The 19,463-nt window shown below is 41.6% G+C and overlaps 1 protein-coding gene across 1 annotated transcript in view; it reads left to right on the top strand.

The window, feature by feature from the left end:
• Window positions 1-19,463, top strand: part of C4H8orf34 (chromosome 4 C8orf34 homolog) — a 227,376-nt gene that overhangs the window by 50,468 nt on the left and 157,445 nt on the right. Inside the window, exons 2-3 of the mRNA XM_075270419.1 lie at window positions 11,062-11,206; window positions 15,949-16,080. Coding sequence (XP_075126520.1) covers window positions 11,062-11,206; window positions 15,949-16,080 — 277 coding nt within the window. The remainder of the gene's footprint in view (window positions 1-11,061; window positions 11,207-15,948; window positions 16,081-19,463) is intronic.

Consider the following 19,463-nt stretch of genomic DNA (forward strand, 5'->3'; position numbering starts at 1 on the left):
CATCTCAGACCCCTCCCTTCCCGTTGCCCAGTAAAGACCCCCCTTTAGATAACAATGGCTCAATGACTGAACTTCACCAAATAAGATGTTTTGACCTTTCTCTTGTAAATTTGATGGAGTCCTGTGGACTTCTCTGCTTCCTAATAAATTGGGCCCGTCTCCTTCCTTCGCCCTCCATGAGCTATCATTCATTCCACTTTCTAGTACAATAGCCGATTCTAGCACAGATTATAGTAACTCCGCTGGGCTGTAGGGGGCCATGTCTCCTTTACTAACCCCCATCCAGACACAACCACTTTTTTAAAAAAGTGGTATTGGGGGCACAGACAGTTGTGCACTAATATTTGTGACTTTTAGCATATGTGTAATGCCAAATCCTTACGTAAAATATTTGATGACCTCCCCCGTTGGGCATCTCTTGAACGTTTTGGGTAAAACGGCAATAGTCAGAACTTCACCAAATATACACAGCCAGCAGGTATATGGTATGTATAGTAGACTGATGCTAGCACGTTCCTAAAAAGTCTCCTACTTTCCATACACGGCATTCCCATAATTGTAATAGCGTACAGTAAGTAGCGTCTGTTCTGTAGAATGACAGTGGTGTCATGAGTAATGATCGGTGAAGAAGTGATGGCCTCCAGCAATTACAGTCAGTTACCTCCATGTTCTACACAATTAGGCTGTCATTATTGTTGATACGAGGCGCGCGGCTCTGTCACCTGGGTCTATAGTAAAATGATGGCGCTCTTATTTCCTTTCCATCTATGTCCTTCACTTCTGCATGGATGCAGGTCCATTTATAATGTATAATCTGTGCTAGTTGAGGCTTTAGGGACATATTTTATCTATTGTCCAGTAGGAGGTGTGCGCCATTTTAGTTCTGCTAATAATAGGTCTGCACAAGGGGATTATTATATTTAATGTATGAGACGGTGCGCACATTTACTGGCACTAGGTAATAAAACCTGCTCTACAATATTGCTTTAGAAATATATTCTAAATCCAATCTATATCATTAGAATGTGAAAAATCCTCCGTTTATGCACAAAATTTAAGGGCTCCAGATAAAATGTGCAGGTTGTGAGCGTCCGTAATAGCACGTTTTGGGCTTTCCTGCTGTCACGTAGATTGTATGTACTGGGGCAGGAAGGTGAACTGGTGATTGTCACAGCACCCCACTACCCCCCTAGCAGTGTGTTAGCTGTTTCCAATATCTAGGAAAATTCAAATCCATGCTTTCCCCCTTTTAGATGTAGATATGGGATATGTGGGTGTCAAGCTCAGCGAAACTCCACCAGCGATAAGATGCTGCATATGACCTTACGCTGGGTCTTACGCAGTGGTGCAGTACCCTATAACTAGGAGTGCTTGTGCGCCATTTTGACAGTTTTGGGTCAGTTACTGTTACGAGTACAACTCTGTGTCGCCCTCTATAGTGCAGACGATGCATTACAGAAGGACAGTGCAAGTATACCACAGTAAATGCTACCGATACTTAAGGGGTAGTTCACACGGAGTAAACTGGAGTGTATTTTGGCGTGTAATTTTACACGTGTAAAGTAAAACTCCCATTGACTCCCATAGACATGTTAATGATATGCAAATGATAACAAAATAGATTTGTTCGATTTGTTCGATTTGTTCATTCATCATGGATTAGAAGCACATACTAACAAGCCTTGTCCTGGTAGCAATAAGGATGTTAATGTTCTGCCAGGCTGAATGCACCCGGGCATACGAATCATCAGGATTGGTTGCTGGGAAGTTCCATTGCAATTGCCAACCAATGATCTGATGTGATTGATGGGAAGACGATAAAGTCCATGGTTGCAAGTTAGGGCACACAGTAGCCCAAGAAACAGAGGTCTAGCGTTGTCTTGTTGAAAAAAGGGGCTCCTTGGACACTTTGGAGAAATCCTCGTACCACTGGTTACATGACCAAATCAATGTAAGGTCGAGCTGTAAGTGTTTGTGAAATGAAGACTAGAGGGGTCGGCCTACCGTACATAATGCCACTCCACACCATAACCCCAGTGTGACGTCCTCTTGTGAAGGCCTCCTGGTATTGTCCACATGGACCTATCTCTGGCTATCATTGCATCTGACACAAATGTGGGACTCATCACTGGTGAGGATAGACCTCCATTCCAGCCTCCACTACCATTGTGCTGTGCCCCATCATAACCCTTGAGAGTGGCGATGGGAGGTCATTGAAACCCCCGGAACCCTTGTAGCTAGATGTCTGGCAAACCCCTTCTGATGGGGTGTGTGTCAACAAACAGGAGGTTTATTGAAGGTTCATGTGGCTAAAAAACTTTGTTTTCAATCCTACTTTTATGCCCCTCCCACTTGCCATATACTGAGCGACATCTGCTTTTTTTTCTAGATTTTGCATAACATTTGTCCTTTTGTAATTTCAATGTTGAAGAGTGTATATATAATATACGTGTTTATATCACGCCTTGAGAAGGAACATTGACTCTAGAGAAAAATTTTGCTACAAATGTGTTTTCTTACCATTGTTTCGCTGATTTGTGTTGGTAAAAACACATTTTTTTCTGCAGTTTTTTTAGCTGCATTTCACTATCTGGGGCCTTTTTGCACAAGGTGTGCATAGGCTGTAGCTACATAGGGAAGTCATAGTTTGTGTTTATTTCTGACAACAGAAGAATTGCACGTACAATATTCACTTGCAGCTCTTGATAAAGTATCATTATAAGAAATCTCTGCAATTGTAGAAAATTGATAATCAATATTTAGCATCATAGGGAGAATGAATGCTTACAGCTGCTATTCTCCATCTACTTCACAAGTAACATGAATTGCATTGGATACACTTGGTTTATATGTGTAGTGTAATATATGATAGCTTTATTGTAACACTTGTAACCATATATAGATAGATATCTCCATATGTGTGGGTATGTAAATATGTATATAAAATGTGTGTATATATACACTGTACTGTGTATGTATATACTAGATACAAGAATACATTACAAGGTAATTTCAGGAAAAACAGTGTTATGCCCGATCCAAAATCCTTGTGACCAAGCACCTATGTATTGGCTTTATTACAAACATTCTTTTGATCCTAAGACTGTCACAAGGTTCACACCTGCATTGCTTTTTCCGTTCTTCAGGTCTGCTTGGGGACCCGAAAACGAAAACCCAATCTGCTTAAATCATGTGGGCCCCATAGACTAGAATGGGATCTGCCTAGTTTCCGCCCACATTTTTCATGCAGAATGGGGGACGGAATTCCCAAACGGTTACTGACGGTGTGACCATAGCCTTAGACATCTCGGCTCATCTGATAGTATCAGTGAATAATGGTTCTATTATTTTAGTCATATTATTGACTGATACATTTAATTTGAAGCCCCAACATATATTTGTGGTGGTTCCATGACGCTCTGGATATTCCAACCATGTCCGATGATCGGCCACAGCACCCTCGGATACATCTTACAATGAGCTCGTAAGATCAGTCAAAACATAAAACGGTGAGAGGATTCTTTACAATACAGTTCGTATATCCAACAACAGGGTATATATAGCAGAAGCTTATTAAGGCTAAGGCCCCACGGACCGTAATCGCAGCGCTAAAGTGCTGTGGAAAGAACCGCGGCGTGCACGTATTGCGGTTCTTTCCGCAGTGCTTTTAAGAGAAAGTTCACAGAGTTTTCCTCTGCGGACTTTCTCTTAACATTATATCTACGGGAAAGCCGCTGGCGTTTCCGTAGATATAATTGACATGCGTGTCTGCGCTGCGATCTTTTCTGCAAAGTGGGGATGGGATTCACATGAATGCCATCCACTTTGCCTTCACTGTACAACGCGGTATTTTTTCACGGAGCATCTCTGATGCGGGCAAGTCGTGGCATTTACGTCCCGTGGGATCCCGGCCTAACACTTTAGGAATAGCTCTGTCAATAAATACAGACCCAGGGAACCGTTTAACCATTGCAATGCTGCAAGTGTGAGGTACGGTTCTTAAAGGAAATCAGAAAATGGTCTCCAACAGACATGGGCATTCCCCATAAGAGTAAGACATGTTTTTCACAGTGTGATGGAAGATGTCACAGTAAGGAATAAATCTGTACCATCAGCAACACCCAAACAGATTCTCCTGCCCTCAGTGTCTCAAGATTCGTTGCTTGATGATTGGGTTTCTTAGCCATATTAGGGCACAAGCTATCTTGATGGGTATCATTCTTGTTTCGAGTGACCACAGATGAGATGCGGTCTGGGTGTCCTAGATGCAGCCGCCATCACTAGCTCTCATGTGCTATTACAACTTTCTGATAAAGTCTCTATGGGGTGTCCTGTCCCCTGTGACCTCACAGACGGACAGGACCTCACCCTGCCGAATCTGCAGAGGGTTATCTCCTCTTTCTATACTGAAGCCTATATGAATGTCCATCTCCTCCTGAAGACTCTGGTTGTTCTCCTACCTTTCTAATACAGATGGTTTGTTAGGTGCAACATCGTTCACTCTGCTGTTTCTAAGGTGACATGCATACGTGTTCGTGTCACTTGGCTGTGATTAAATAACATGGACAGAACACGGATAACATCTGTGTGCTGCCCGTGCCTACTGGGCCACATTCATTGAGGTCAACATACAAGGGCTGCAGTAGGGACGGGAATAAGACTTGCACTGAGTTTTGCCCACAGCCCCATACACAAGACCATGAAAATACACAGTAGTGGGTATGGGGCCATAGAGTGGAATGGGTCAGTGCGCCAACTCTGAAATCACATTTCGCGCACTGAAAGTGCATACAGTTATGTGCATGATGCCTTACTATTAATTTATTTATTAAAACTAGTCGGTGAAATATTCCTTCCTTCTGTTTCTTTTTTTTTGTGAATATTTATTTTCATTCTATTTTCTGTACATGAATAGGGGGGGCCGCCATCTTGTCTGAGCTTCTTCTTGGCTCATTTAATAACATTTCATGGCCATATGCCGCAGTAGTCTGTAGCTGACTCATTGAACTCTATGGAGAGTTTTCTAGACATGCTCATTGCACAGATGGGGAGAAGATAAGCTGGAACATCTTCCATTGTTAGAAGTAGAGGCAATGATGGGTATTGTCTATACTCTATGTTGCAATCTTGTCTGGTGTAAATAAGGCTGACTGGTGCAAAGAAAACCCCTACAAAATTGGTGTCAGTCTATTATTAGGCTTATTGTCAATCTATTATTAGTGACCAAAGTGAAAATTACAGGATAAAGTAAAATAAAGGTGGAAAATTTACAAATCATTTAAAAAAATTCTTAAAAATATGCGTAAAATAAAAACTTGGGTCATTTTCTGGTGAACCCCTTTAAATACTACATATAATCTTCTAGTAATGTGGGCTTGGCATTTGATATTTTTTACGTATGATCTTTGTTTTCATTTGCATACATGAATATACATTGTATCTACCAATGTAGCAAAGTTTACCTTTGTCTCTTGCAACTACTCAGAACTTTTGACTTTTTCAGTGGCTTTTGTTGCGTTGCGTGAGATCTCGCAGCGGCTGTCAATGTAAAGTTTGCTCCATCAGCACGTTCGCATTAATTGGGGAATCTATAACCCTCGAGTGTACTCTTTGGAAAGAGCAGGAATGTAATTCGAGTGCTTTCCACCTCTACATGGGGTCATTGCTAAGACACTTTGTGCTGCATTGATGCTTTATTCTGTTCTATAGGAGTAAAGTGCTTTTCTAACCTTCTCAGTATTGAATGCTTTTCCATCAGTGTTTCCGCACATAAAGACTTCTGAAGGCCAATCGAAGCATTATGGAGATAATAGGAGAAATTACTTATTTGTTAGGGAATATTATGGATATTGTATATTTTACTTAAGTAGCATATGAATAGGAAAAATACAATAGCACTATAACATGAACGTGATAGAATCCAGCCCAGGCTTAAAGGAACTGCTCTTTTTTGAACAATGTCTGTTCAGTAGATGCTTGCTACAATGATCAGCTACTCTGATGTTTACAGGGTCTGGGGTGATGGTTATGCAGGTTGCATGACTCCCAAATCCGTGTTTTAATATCCTCAGCACCATAATCCCAAGTGCCTAGGAGGTGACCCATTCAGGTGTGCGGTGCCCCAGGCGATCTGCAGTGAATGTTCCCCAGTCCCTCCTCTCTGCTCAGGGTGACAACTTTAGCGTTGAATTAGGAGACCACAAAAGCTAAGATAGGACTTTCTGATCCTACTTGAACACTAAACATAGACAGAGCTGGGATCCACTACTATAAACAATATATTGTAAGCTATACAGACACGAGATCAGATCTCTTCATGCAGTGCAGTACAGTCTCCTATTAAACTTGTGGATGTCATCTGCTCTTAAAGGGGTTGTCCCATCACAAAGATCCTATCTATACTGCTAGTTTATGTGGATTTAAGACTTTTCCTAAATGCATTGCTTTATCAAAACTGCTTTGTTTGGCCGCTATCTTAATTTATTCACTTCATTGTTTCTATGGCCCTTGGGATTATCTGCTCATTTGTCAAGTGATGTAGCTGCCTGCTCTCAGTGGGGAGGGAGGAGCTGAGAGCAGGCAGTTACATCACTTGACAAATGAGCAGATAATCCCAAGGGCCATAGAAACGGAGTGTAAACAATGAAGTGACACAGATAGGGCAGGAGAGAGCTCCAGGATTTCTGAGCTCTTATCAGTCGGTTTAATTGAATTTGGATGATAAGGGCTGAGATAGGGAGTCCATTACCTCTGTATGTAATGCAAACTGACTCAAATCCAGCTCTGCTACATCAGCTTCACACTGTGGTAATTCATTTACAACTAATCCCGTGCAAGTGAAACCCCACCCACCTATGTGCCGAGAAAAGCAGGAAGTGAAGAGAGCACAACAGCCTGCAGGTTAGTGAACAAGCGTCATGGGAATACCCCTTTAAGCATCACCATATTGAATTCCAGATTAGTACAATTAGTATATGAGCCGGCTCAGAGAAATACACACAGTCACAAGCTGGAGTTATGTTACCATTATGGATTCTGGTCTTTAATGGCAGATGGGTGAGGTTTTTTATACATTGTAGGTGTGGTTATACATTGCATAGACAAAGAGAAGGTGCAATTAGTAAAATTAACATAACATGATCAGGTGTGAAGTTGTAACATAAGTTTCCATTTGTCTCTAAAGGATCTCAAATATTGGATGTTTTTATAGAGGACCTATTATGACCTCCATCAACCCCCACTGAATGCTTTTTTTCTCTAGCCCCTACAATTCCTGAGCAATCAATGCTGCTTGTTTTAACACCCAATATGCTAATTAGACTCTCTACCGCCAGGTGGGTGGTCCTGGGTTGGAGCAGACAGTCTGTGACCACCCACCTGACAGTAGAAAACCTAATTAGCATATTGGGTGCTGAAACGAAGCACCCAAGCTCAGGAACAGTTAGGGCTAGAGAAAAAAAAATCTAACTTGGCCAGAATCAGTGGAGTGGAACTTACTTGAGTTGGTGGAGGTGGTGAAATCCTATCCATTGTATAAGTTAATATGAAAATAATAAGTTTCGAATTTTTTTGGTCTAAAGTGTCTATGGATTTATTCCTGGTATAGCATTTTGAAGAGGGATTAATATTGTTCCTTTTTTACATGAAAGGTTTGGTATTTCTAAGCTGCTAACAAGTCTGCAGCCTCCAAAAGATAATTACTTGTCTCTCCATGACCGCTCAATTGTGGCTATGTATAATTTCAGCGTATAATGAAGGCGGATTGCAGAAGTTCACTATGGCAAATCCTACATTCCGTCTCGACGTTCATGATTAATTGAATGTGTGTGCAAATCTGTACTTCCACTGTCTCGTATGCAAGCCACACTTTAAAGAGCCTTTAATGGTCTTTTGTTATGTAACCGTCCATAATGAGGGTATTTAGGCTACAGATTTCTAGGCAGGTTTTTTTTATAATACATACAGTCATTTAGAAACTATTTATACTGTTTTAATTGGTCATCGTGGTGGAAGTAATGTGGAAGCTGCCATCGTACAATCTATGTGATTTAACGCTTTCATGACCAGGAACAAAATTTTACATTTTGGAGTTCTGCATTCTTAAAGGAGATTTTTTATTTATTTATTTTTTAATTTTAAAATACACAATGACCTCTGAAGGCCTTATGTAGGGGAAAGTGACAGAAACAGGGATAAAAATATATTTTTTCCCCCATTATTTTTATATAATATTCTAAATCAACCAATATGTCCTTCATTGGTGCAATGGGTGAATTATGTCTATGGGACTGTTGAAGATAGGCAAATGCTGTACTCTCTTTTCTGACTGAAAAAATCTATAGAGTAATAGTGCGCATGTTGCTCAATTCAAAGAGGGAAATATGGTACCCCGTTTTTTGTCATCTGTAAGGGCTCCAGTGGTGGGACACCCAGTGATTGGGTCACCTATATTGTGGATAGGTAGCAAGTTGTAAGTTGTATGTGGATATAATTATGCAGATATGATATAGGAGTGAATGGAGGACACCCAGGGAGAGACAAAGAGAAAATTGCTAAATTGTTCTGTACTAGTTTAAAGGGATCCTATCAGTCAGACACATTTTTTTTGTAGGTACCATGTCGGAATAGCCTTAAGAAAGGCTATTCTTCTCTTACCTTTCGTCGTCTTCTCCGCGCCGCCGTTCGCCTACAATCCCGGTTCTTGTCTGTATGCAAATTAGCTCTCTTGCAGCACTGGGGGTGGCCCCAACGCTCAAACAGCACTGGAGGCGTCCCCAGTGCTGCCAGAGAACTCTCTCCAGTGCCGCCTCCATCTTCTTCAGCAGCATCATCTTCAACTTCTTCTTCCGGCGGTAGCTTGTAACTTCTAGGCCTTGGGCAGAGCAGACTGTGCATGTCCACAGGCTACGAGAAAATGGCCACTTACAATACTGTTCATGCGGCCATTTTCTTGTGGCCTGTGGGCATGGGAAGTCTGCTCTGCCCAAGGCCCGAGGCCTAGAAGTTACAAGCCACCGCCAGAAGAAGAGGCTGAAGATGACGTTGCTGAGGAAGATGGAGGCGGCGCTGGAGAGAGTTCTCTTGCAGCATTGAGGACGCCCCCCAGTGCAGTCTGAGCACTGAGGTCCGCCCCCAGTGCTGCAAGAGACCTAATTTGCATACTGACAAGAACCGGGATTGTAGGCGACCGGCGACGCGGAAAAGACAATGAAAGGTAGGAGAAGAATAGCTTTCTTAAGGCTATTCCGACATGGTACCTACAAAAAATTGTGTCTGACTGATAGGATCCCTTTAAAAAAAAAAGAGCGTCAGCAGTATCAGACTAATAACAGTAAATTGTGGGGCAGCTTCTACACTTTCCAAAGATGCCTCTCTTATTCTGCAGCTTCATTTTCATGAAAATCAGGATTTCATTCTTATACAAATTAACTGGAAAGGGTGTTTCTTCTACTACTGGGACTTCACTTGTTGCTCCAGCTCTGGCAGGAGAATTCACACTAAAGCATTTTTGCAGCTAATTTGCATAAAAATAAAGTCCTATGGTTTCCGAGGGCCCTTTTTGTCTGCAATCAGGAGACTTTACTCATCTCCCTCCGCCACAGTTAAACTCCCCCATGCCTCCTCCCCCCCCCCCCGTTTCAATTGCATAACGGCACTAGGCAGGGTTGTCCGTTGTCTCCCCTTCTATTCGTTCTTTGTATTGAGCCCTTGGCAGCGGACATTCGTTTATGCCCCAATATTTCAGGGGTTCATGTGCGTGATCAGGAATTTAAACTTTCACTGTTTGCGGACGATATTTTTGTTGCCATCACTAAACCGCACGTCTCCCTCCCTAACCTTCACGCTCTCCTTTCCCACTTTGGTTGGATGTCCATATATAAGATTAATACTTCTAAGACGGAGGCTTTGCCTCTCTGCATTTCCCCTTCTGATGTGGCTGGCCTTCAGGACTAATTTGGGTACACTTGGCAGTCCTCCTCGCTGAAATATTTAGGTATTTAGCTGACAGGCTCATTTTCTCAGCTTTATCAAGCTAATTTTCCCCTGCTCTATAGGCACATCCAGGGTCTCCTTGACAAGTGGCAGGGTTTGCCTCTTTCTCTCTTTGGCCGCATTGCTGCAGTCAAGATGACTGTTTTGCCTAAATTGCTTTATTTGCTTGAGACTCTCCCAGTTCTGTTCCCCCTTCGGGATCTTTGTGCACTGTAGGGCTCACTCCTTCGGTTTCTGTGGGCCGGGGGGGAGACACAGGCTTTCTAGGCAGCTTATGATGACTCCTAGGATGCGGGGAGGGGCTTTCTTTTCTTAACTTAGTCTTATATTATTCAGCTGCTCAGTTGCGTAGGAGTCCGGCTTGTTCTACCCTTTCTGTCTATTCCAAATGGATGGAAATTGAGAAGTTGTGGTTAGCCCCGTATCACCCTAGCTCTCCGATTTGGTCCTACCCATATTACCCTCCTGAGTCTAGCCTCTTGGACCCCATGGCTCTCACCAGGGATATCTGGCACACTTGATTGGCCTGCTTCCGTATTTCCTCTTCTCGGTCCTCCGTGAAGCTGCAATGCAGAATAAGAAAGGCATCTTGGGAAAGTGTAGATACCTCCATGCAAGGTACTGTCATTAATCTGATACTGATGTTCCTGTTGACAGACTTATCTTCAGTAATCATGAAACTGCATTAAATAGAAGTGAATGTATCTGCTGCCCCAAGAATCCTGAACAACGCAGGTCCTCTTAGAAAGGTATATACACAATGTAGCATACAGAACAATCTTAATATCATTTTCACTTAAAGCACTCCATTGCTCAAAACTCATTCTAATCCATCTAGTTAGAAACTACACAACTCCCAAATGATCCCACATTTTTCATAGTCAGAGATGTCAGAGCCTTACAGCTTGTACTTGGATTCCTGCAGATATAGCAGAGTTTAATTTAAAAGGACCTCCAGTAAGAGACAGAAACGTGACCGTACCACGAAAGTTTATTGCACTTCTTTACAAATTCATGAATTGTATAGAAGTTTATCAGTCTAACTATTTCACTATTTTGTGCCCCTAGGAGTTAATGACTAAGCTGATCACTGAGACTCCAGACCAGCCAATTCCATTTTTAATTAATCATCTCCAATCAAAACTGGGAAATGTTGGCCCGCTTCCTAGGACATTGTCTGGATCAGCTGCTCTGTGGGCAGAAAGTGAATCAGGTGAGTTACTCGCCATTGTCCTGTCAATTAGCACAAACAATCCAATTGTGTAAAGAGCTTGCAATTCATAGACATTTAACCTGGCACTTAATTACAAAAAACATTGCAGCAAACTTTATCTTGACTATCACTATGGAGGTATCATACTGTAGCAAGTTATCAGATTTGATTTGCTATATTTGTACAATGGAGGTGGTTTATGGGTTATTTGAAGAATATCCAAGAGTCCTTTAGGTGCCAAAAAAGGGTAATTACCCAAAAATTGCTAATGGCATAAATAAAGGAGTCACGGTGGTCACAGCTGCAATGAGGCCAGGGGGCCCTGGAATGAGACAAGTGAAGATTTATGATACACAGTCATAATGAAGAAAATGAACTTTTTCATTCTAAAAATATCCATTGGTCAGTTGCATACAGTATAGTCAATGAGGGATTGAACGAGGGATATTGTGACACAAACAGGGGACAATTACTCTGTGGCGCCACTGATAGAGGATGGGAATCATGAACATATTGTGAATGAGTCTTCATGGCAATCTGGAACCAGAAAGGGAAGTGTACAGTCCTATGAAAAAGTTTGGGCACCCCTATTAATCTTAATCATTTTTAGTTCTAAATATTCTGGTGTTTGCAGCAGCCATTTCAGTTTGATATATCTAATAACTGATAGACACAGTAACATTTCAGGATTGAAATGAGGTTTATTGTACTAACAGAAAATGTGTAATATGCATTAAACCAAAATTTGACCGGTGCAAAAGTATGGGCACCTCAACGGAAAAGTGACATTAATATTTAGTAGATCCTCCTTTTGCCTCTAGTCGCTTCCTGTAGCTTTTATTCAGTTTCTGGATCCTGGATGAAATTATTTTGGACCATTCCTCTTTACAAAACAATTCAAGTTCAGTTAAACTTATTGACTCGAGTATAAGCCGGGGGAAATGCAGCAGCTACTGGAAAATTTAAAAAATTTAAATGGTCTGAGTTTTTGGGTGCAGTAGGTGCTGGAATTCAGTCTGGCTGAATATAGGGTATCTGCAGTGCTCCTATTAATCCCTTCCTAATGGAACAGGAGCACTGCAGAAACCCTATATTCAGTAGACTGGGCACTGTCAGACACAGGGAAACCTAATGTGTATGTGTTTCACAGTCACATTTTTTTAAAGCTTCTTTTTTTTCCCACTATTTTATGGGAGATTCTATACATTGATAGAATCACCACCCTCACCACCACTACCCCTAAAAAAATATATATATATATATATATATATATATATATATATATATATATATTATTTTATTTTTGCAGAATCGAGTATAAGCCGAGGGGGGCTTTTTCAGCACAAAAACTGTGCTGAAAAATTCGGCTTATACTCGAGTATATACGGTAAGATACGCAAAAACTAGTGTTACCGGGGGTGATGAAAGTTCCACTTTAAATTGTCAACTATACAGTACATGGCACAGAACTTTTAACTTTTTCAATTACGGGTCTTAATCTTGGGTAATATGATTATTTTTTTGGATTATTCTAGTGTTCTTGTATTTTTCTTTATATAACAATGATCTTCAATGTTACCTATTAGAAACATTGAGGCAGCATCTTATCCATTTCTTGAGCAGACAGCAGTGTCCGAATTGCCTCTGTTGTCCCTAATAGGGTCGATCACTCGCTCTCATATTCTCAGTTTTCCAGTCCAGGTGCTCTTTAAATGTTCACTTTAGGCAATCAATTAAGTAGAAAATGGAATGAATGAGGACAGTGGTACATGGTCATGGTCAGTTTACATCTATTCATGCTGCATTGCCGCATTCACTATGCAAATTGAATTTTGTAAATGAAATAACCTGAATGTGCTTACATAGCCGGCTGAATACTTTGGGCTAAGCAATTACACAAACTGAATTTCCCTACATGAGAAAATGATGTTTCAAAAGAAACTCGCAGTGTCCAAAGTAATATGAGTGCACAAATGACCCATTTTCATGTATATTTAATGCAAAGCTAAGCCTCTGATCATTGGGCGATGCCTATTTACAGGAAATGATCACACAAGTATTCTGCCAGTGGATATTAGAAACAAAATTCCATTTCATGTATTCTCTTGTTTAAGCATTAGGTCATTTCCTAACATAGGCTTATTGTGCATTACAAGTGGTCGAGTAAAAACGGGAAATTATTTTGCAGACTACAATAAGCGTAATGAGACTTGAACTGATGTAACCACGAATGACCAATACAGAAAACTGCTTTAAGCCGGGGCGTAAACCTGGTATTTTGGCTGTTGCAGAAACACAGCGGCAAAAACCACAGCGTTTTACAGTACCTGCAAAGTGGATGCAGAACACGATGCAGAAAAAAATCTGCATTAAAAAAGTTGCGTTTTCAAAAATACCCATGTATTTGGAAATCTCAGCATGTCAATTTTACCTGCAGAAATGCTGGCATTTTACATACAGATATAATAGGGGCAGAAAGTCCACAGAGGAAAATTGGAGCCTTAGCCTTCTGGGTCAGGGCGCAGCTACAAGAGGGGGCTCACAAGTCATTCTCAACACACGACGGTCGCATAAACTACTTTGATTATTGACAGTTCATCTGTTCATCTTCTGGTACCTTCTGGTGAGTTGAAGTCAGAAATTTATGATACACAGCCTTCCACTGCCAGAAAGGAGGAAATTATTCCTTTCATGGCAAAAATAGCATTTTGGGGGGGATACTCTGGAGGGAGAGCAGTGGCGTAACTAGGAATGGCGGGGCCCCATGGCAAACTTTTAACGTGGCCCCCCCTCTCACCCGACCAACGCCAAAGACCCCGACCTCCCCCCCCCCCATATTCCTGCTGGCACTATTATGCCTCATAGTGGCCCCTGCACACATTATTATGCCCCATAGTGGCCTCTGCACACAGTATTATATCCCCTAGTGGCCCTTGCACACATTATTATGCCTCATAGTGGCCCCTGCACACAGTATTATACCCCATAGTGGCCCCTGCACACAGTATTATGTCCCTTATTGGCCCCTGCACACATTATTATGCCCCATAGTGGCCCCTGCACACAGTATTATACCCCATAGTGGCCCCTGCACACAGTATTATGTCCCATAGTGGCCCCCTGCACACAGTATCATGACCCATAGTGGCCCCTGCACACATTATTATGCCTCATAGTGACCCCCGCACACATTATTATGCCCCATAGTGGCCCCTGCACACAGTATTATATCCCCTAGTGGCCCCTGCACACATTATCATGACCCATAGTGGCCCCTGCACACATTATTATGCCTCATAGTGGCCCCTGCACACATTATTATGCCTCATAGTGGCCTCTGCGCACAGTATTATATCAGACCCCAGAATGTAATAATTGGAGATCCAAGGGGGATACAAACATAAAAAATGCTGTTACTTATCTATCCCTGGATCTGCAGCACTCCCTGCTGATGGTGACCATCTTCAATGACGTCCAGGGTGTCATGTGACCCGGGGGTCTGCATTGCAATGTACGAGGATGCAGGCCCCAGTCATGTGATTTCAGGGACGTCACTGATGTTGGCCTGAAGCCTTCCGGAGCCAGGAGAGGTAAGTAACACTGTTTTTGTTTTTTTTTTCATTCCCTTACCTCTCCTGGGCCTCTGATCATTATACTCGGGGGGTCTGTAGTAATAGTGATAATTGTGCTTGTGTGGCCCGCGGCATCACTTACTGATCCCGGCACCTGCCAGGATGGGTATGTAAATAGGGCGCATTACCTACTGGAGTAACTCAGTAAAAACACATGCCGCGGTAATGACTGTTGCCGCTACCACTGCTACCCCAGTAGTTACACCCCTGAGGGAGAGTGTGGTACAAAAGGGGGCATGATTGCTATGTGAGGGCCAATGATTGAATGGGAATGATGGAAAGCTTTTATGCACAGACATGTTGTTTCATGATGGTCTGGACCCAGATTGTCAAGGAAAGGGAAACATAAATGCTGTACAACGAAAACCACCAGAAGCGAAATCATATAAAAAATAAATGTTTATTACCAGAAATATATAAATGTATGCCAAAACACAAAGACGATTAAGTAGCAAAACATACATATAACCGGTATGGAAGGATATATAATATCGCCATCTCACTACCGAATTATAGGACACATGGAAACAGAACAATGGGGGATATTAGACTATACACTTAATATCCTGAATATAAATATGGGATTAAATATGAAATTACCAGTTATAACATGTTTGCAATTCCCATATAAAGGTATTACATCTATAATGTGGGAAAGTCTGCACAAAACCTCATAAATTGCACATAAATAGAATAAATAGCTATATACATGAACAAAATGTTCACACATATCTTATATACCATACTTCAGGAAAACATATCATAATAGGAAAAATAATGTATTTTATGTAATCTAGAGTTTATCAGATAAACCGGTGCAGCCAAATCCTAATAATATAAATGTATATACATATGAGTCTGATATACCTGATGCAAAAGGATATCAGATCCCTATACACAATGTAACCACAATGGTATACAAGAGGTGAACTAGTCAGCAGAATAAGTGCGTCTATAATGCTCCTGTGTATATAGGGACCTGATCCTGGCTATACCCTGCTAAAACATAAATCCTAATAACAGGAATAGCTGCCTTCATTTTCTGCACATCATTTCGGACATTACAGTACCTGACATGGATTGCTCACAATGCGCTTTTATTTCCCACAGAGTATAAAGGGATACGAAGGGATTTCCGGAGCTATGACAAACCCTGGCAAGTAAATGCAAAGAAGCCAAAAAAGTCAAAGAGTGATCTTGCAGTCTGCAACATCTCACCGCCATCTCCGGAATCTAAATCTTGTAAGTGTAAAGCATAAGTTAATGAATGTTACTGTGCCTGCGCCTTCTGTTATTAACTCGCCTAATAGTCTATTCACTGGATATCCTACTGTTTTATTAGATGGCTCCTGCTCAGAGCGATTCCAGAAATAGTGGGAATTAGAAATATACATTTCCTAATCTACGGTAACCTACATATAAAGTGGTTTTCCAAATTTAGGCTGGGTCACATACAGGGGACACTGCTTAATTTTCTACTGAATGCTCAGATGTCATCCTAGTACCCTCTATTAAAAAATTGGAACCCTCTTCGGCTGCACACTTGATCATATGCATGAGGCCTAAAGGGGCTGTCCAGGAATAAAAAATAAAGCAAAAATTGGTCATGCCAATCATTCTTCAGCCATTTTGGCGACCGGTTGGGCAGGTGTTTCGGGGGTTGCCTCCCCCTACACTCTAAGATGTTCCTATTGAATATGCCATATGAACGTTTTAGGAAACACTCTCTCCAGCTTCTACGTTTTCATGGTTGTTTGTTGCCTCATTGCTAAATATTGGAGGTTCTCCTCTCCTCCATCCCTAGAGGATTTACGCCCGCGGATACGAGAGGTTAGGACTCAGGAGCACCTGGCAGCCCTTATATGTAATGAGGAGGAGAAGTCTAAGGGTAAGTTCACACAGGGTTTTTTGGACCGATCCAAAACACAGGTTGCTGCGACTGGATGCCAGTGCAGTGCCCTGGCATCCAGTCACGCACTCCGCTCCGGATTATGCCCAAATGAATGGGCCTAGTCGGGAGGAGGGAGTGTCTTCAGGCGGATGTCGCAGACACTCTCGGCTCTCGGAAAAAGAACTGACCGGTTTCAATGGGAGCCGTTTTTTTGGCCAGGATTTTAAGGCGGATACGGCCTCAAAATCCTGACCAAAAAACCCTGTGTGAACTTAAGGGCCCTATCCTGAACCACTTCCATTTTTGACTTGAGATGAGTTCCCTTTTTCCGGTCCCTTCCCTCCCTTTTCGTTCTTGTCTTGTGTCTCCCCCTATTTTATGTCATGGCCTTTACACTTTCTCATTTGAGATGCGTGGTCCCTATATTGTGGACCTGTTCATTTTATAGATGCTTTATGTATTTTTGTCTGTATATTATCTTTGTTATAAAAATCCAATAAAAATTACCATTTGACAAAAAAAAAATGTTTTCTCCAAAACAGCACCACTCTTGTGCACAGGTTATATTAGGTATTGCAGTTCAGCTTCATCATATAGTGTGGCCTCATTATTAATTGCTAACTCACTAGAAGAATTCTAATGATATTCTCCCTCGTGCTTGTCTACATTAATTCATACAGCCTCTTTTATTGTATCAAACCGATTTTTCTTAGAGCTCTGTGTTCCTCTATTACTCCTCTTGGAAATGTATGAGTAAATTGACAACTACAGTGTTGGCCAAAAGTATTGGCACCCCTGTAATTCTGTCAGATAATACACAGTTTCTTCCAGAAAATGATTGCAAGAACAAACTCTTTGGTAATATCTTCATTTATTTTGCTTGCAATGAAAAAACACAAAAGAGAATGAAAAAAAAGTCAAATCATTGATCATTTTACACAAAAGTCCAAAAATGGTCCGGACAAAAGTATTGGCACCCTCAGCCTAATACTTGGTAGCACAACCTTTAGACAAAATAACTGCGAACAACCGCTTCCGGTAACCATCAATGAGTTTCTTACAAGGCTCTGCTGGAATTTTAGACCATTCTTCTTCGGCAAACTGCTCCAGGTCCCTGAGATGTGAAGGGGGCCTTCTCCAAACTGCCATCAAGAGATCTCTCCACAGGTGTTCTATGGGATTCAGGTCTGGACTCATTGCTGCCACTTTACAAGTCTCCAGTGCTTTCTCTCAAACCATTTTCTAGTGCTTTTTGAAGTGTGTTTTGGGTCATTGTCCTGCTGGAAGACCCATGACCTCTGAGGGAGACCCAGCTTTCTCACACTGGGCCCTACATTATGCTGCACAATGTGTTGGTAGTCTTCAGACTTCATAATGCCATGCACACGGTCAAGCAGTCCAGTGCCAGAGGCAGCAAAGCAACCCCAAAACATCAGGGAACCTCCGCCATGTTTGTCTGTAGGGACCGTGTTCTTTTCTTTGAAGGCCTCTTTTTTTTTCCCCCTGTAAACTCTATGTTGATGCCTTTTCCCAAAAAGCTCTACTTTTGTCTCATCTGACCAGAGAACATTCTTCCAAAACGTTTTTGGCTTTCTCAGGTAAGTTTTGGCAAACTCCAGCCTGGCTTTTTTATGTCTCTGGGTAAGAAGTGGGGTCTTCCTGGGTATCCTACCATATAGTCCCTTTTCATTCAGACGCCGACGGATAGTACAGGGTGACACTGTTGTACCCTCGGACTGCAGGGCAGCTTGAACTTGTTTGGATGATTGTCGAGGTTCTTTATCCACCATCTGCACAATCTTGCATTGAAATCTCTTGTCAATTTTTCTTTTCCGTCCACATCTAGGGAGGTTAGCCACAGTGCCATGGGCTTAAAACTTCTTGATGACATTGCACACGGTAGACACAGGAACAGTCAGGTCTTTGGAGATGGACTTGTAGCCTTGAGATTGCTCATGCTTCCTCACAATTTTGCTTTTCAAGTCGTCAGACAGTTCTTTGGTCTTCTTTCTTTTCTCCATGCTCAATGTAAGTCGTCAGACAGTTCTTTGGTCTTCTTTCTTTTCTTCATGCTCAATGTGGTACACACAAGGACACAGGACAGAGGTTCAGTCAACTTTAATCCATTTCAACTGGCTGCAAGTGTGATTTAGTTATTGCCACCACCTGTTAGGTGCCTCAGGTAAGTAACAGGTGATGTTAATTACACAAATTAGAGAAGCATCACATGATTTTCCAAACAGTGCCAATACTTTTGTCCACCCCCTTTTTTATGTTTGGTGTGGAATTATATCCAATTTGGCTTTTTGACAATTCTTTTTCTGGTTTTTCCATTGAAGACAAATTAAATGAAGATAATAATACCAAAGAGTTTGTGATTGCAATCATTTTCTGGAAGAAAATGAGTATTATCTGACAGAATTGCAGGGGTGTCAATACTTTCGGCCAACACTGTATATGTTACTATCCCACATGTTAATACTGTGTCTGATACTATCAGTACAGATTGGATAGTTCTAGAGTGTGAAGGGACATGGCCAACTGAGAAGGGGACTGCTAATGCCTAACGTTTCTAGGAGGAATAACTGAGGGATAATATAATGCAGGATTCAAAGGAAAGATGCTTGCAAATTCTTATTTTTATGAAGAGTATTAAATGGCTTTTGAAGAAGAACTGCAAAGTAGTAACATAAAATAAATGAAGGATAGAAAACTTGTTTTTTCCACCTAAGAT

The sequence above is a fragment of the Leptodactylus fuscus genome, chromosome 4, assembly GCF_031893055.1.
Source record: "Leptodactylus fuscus isolate aLepFus1 chromosome 4, aLepFus1.hap2, whole genome shotgun sequence".
NCBI classification, from domain to species: domain Eukaryota; kingdom Metazoa; phylum Chordata; class Amphibia; order Anura; family Leptodactylidae; genus Leptodactylus; species Leptodactylus fuscus.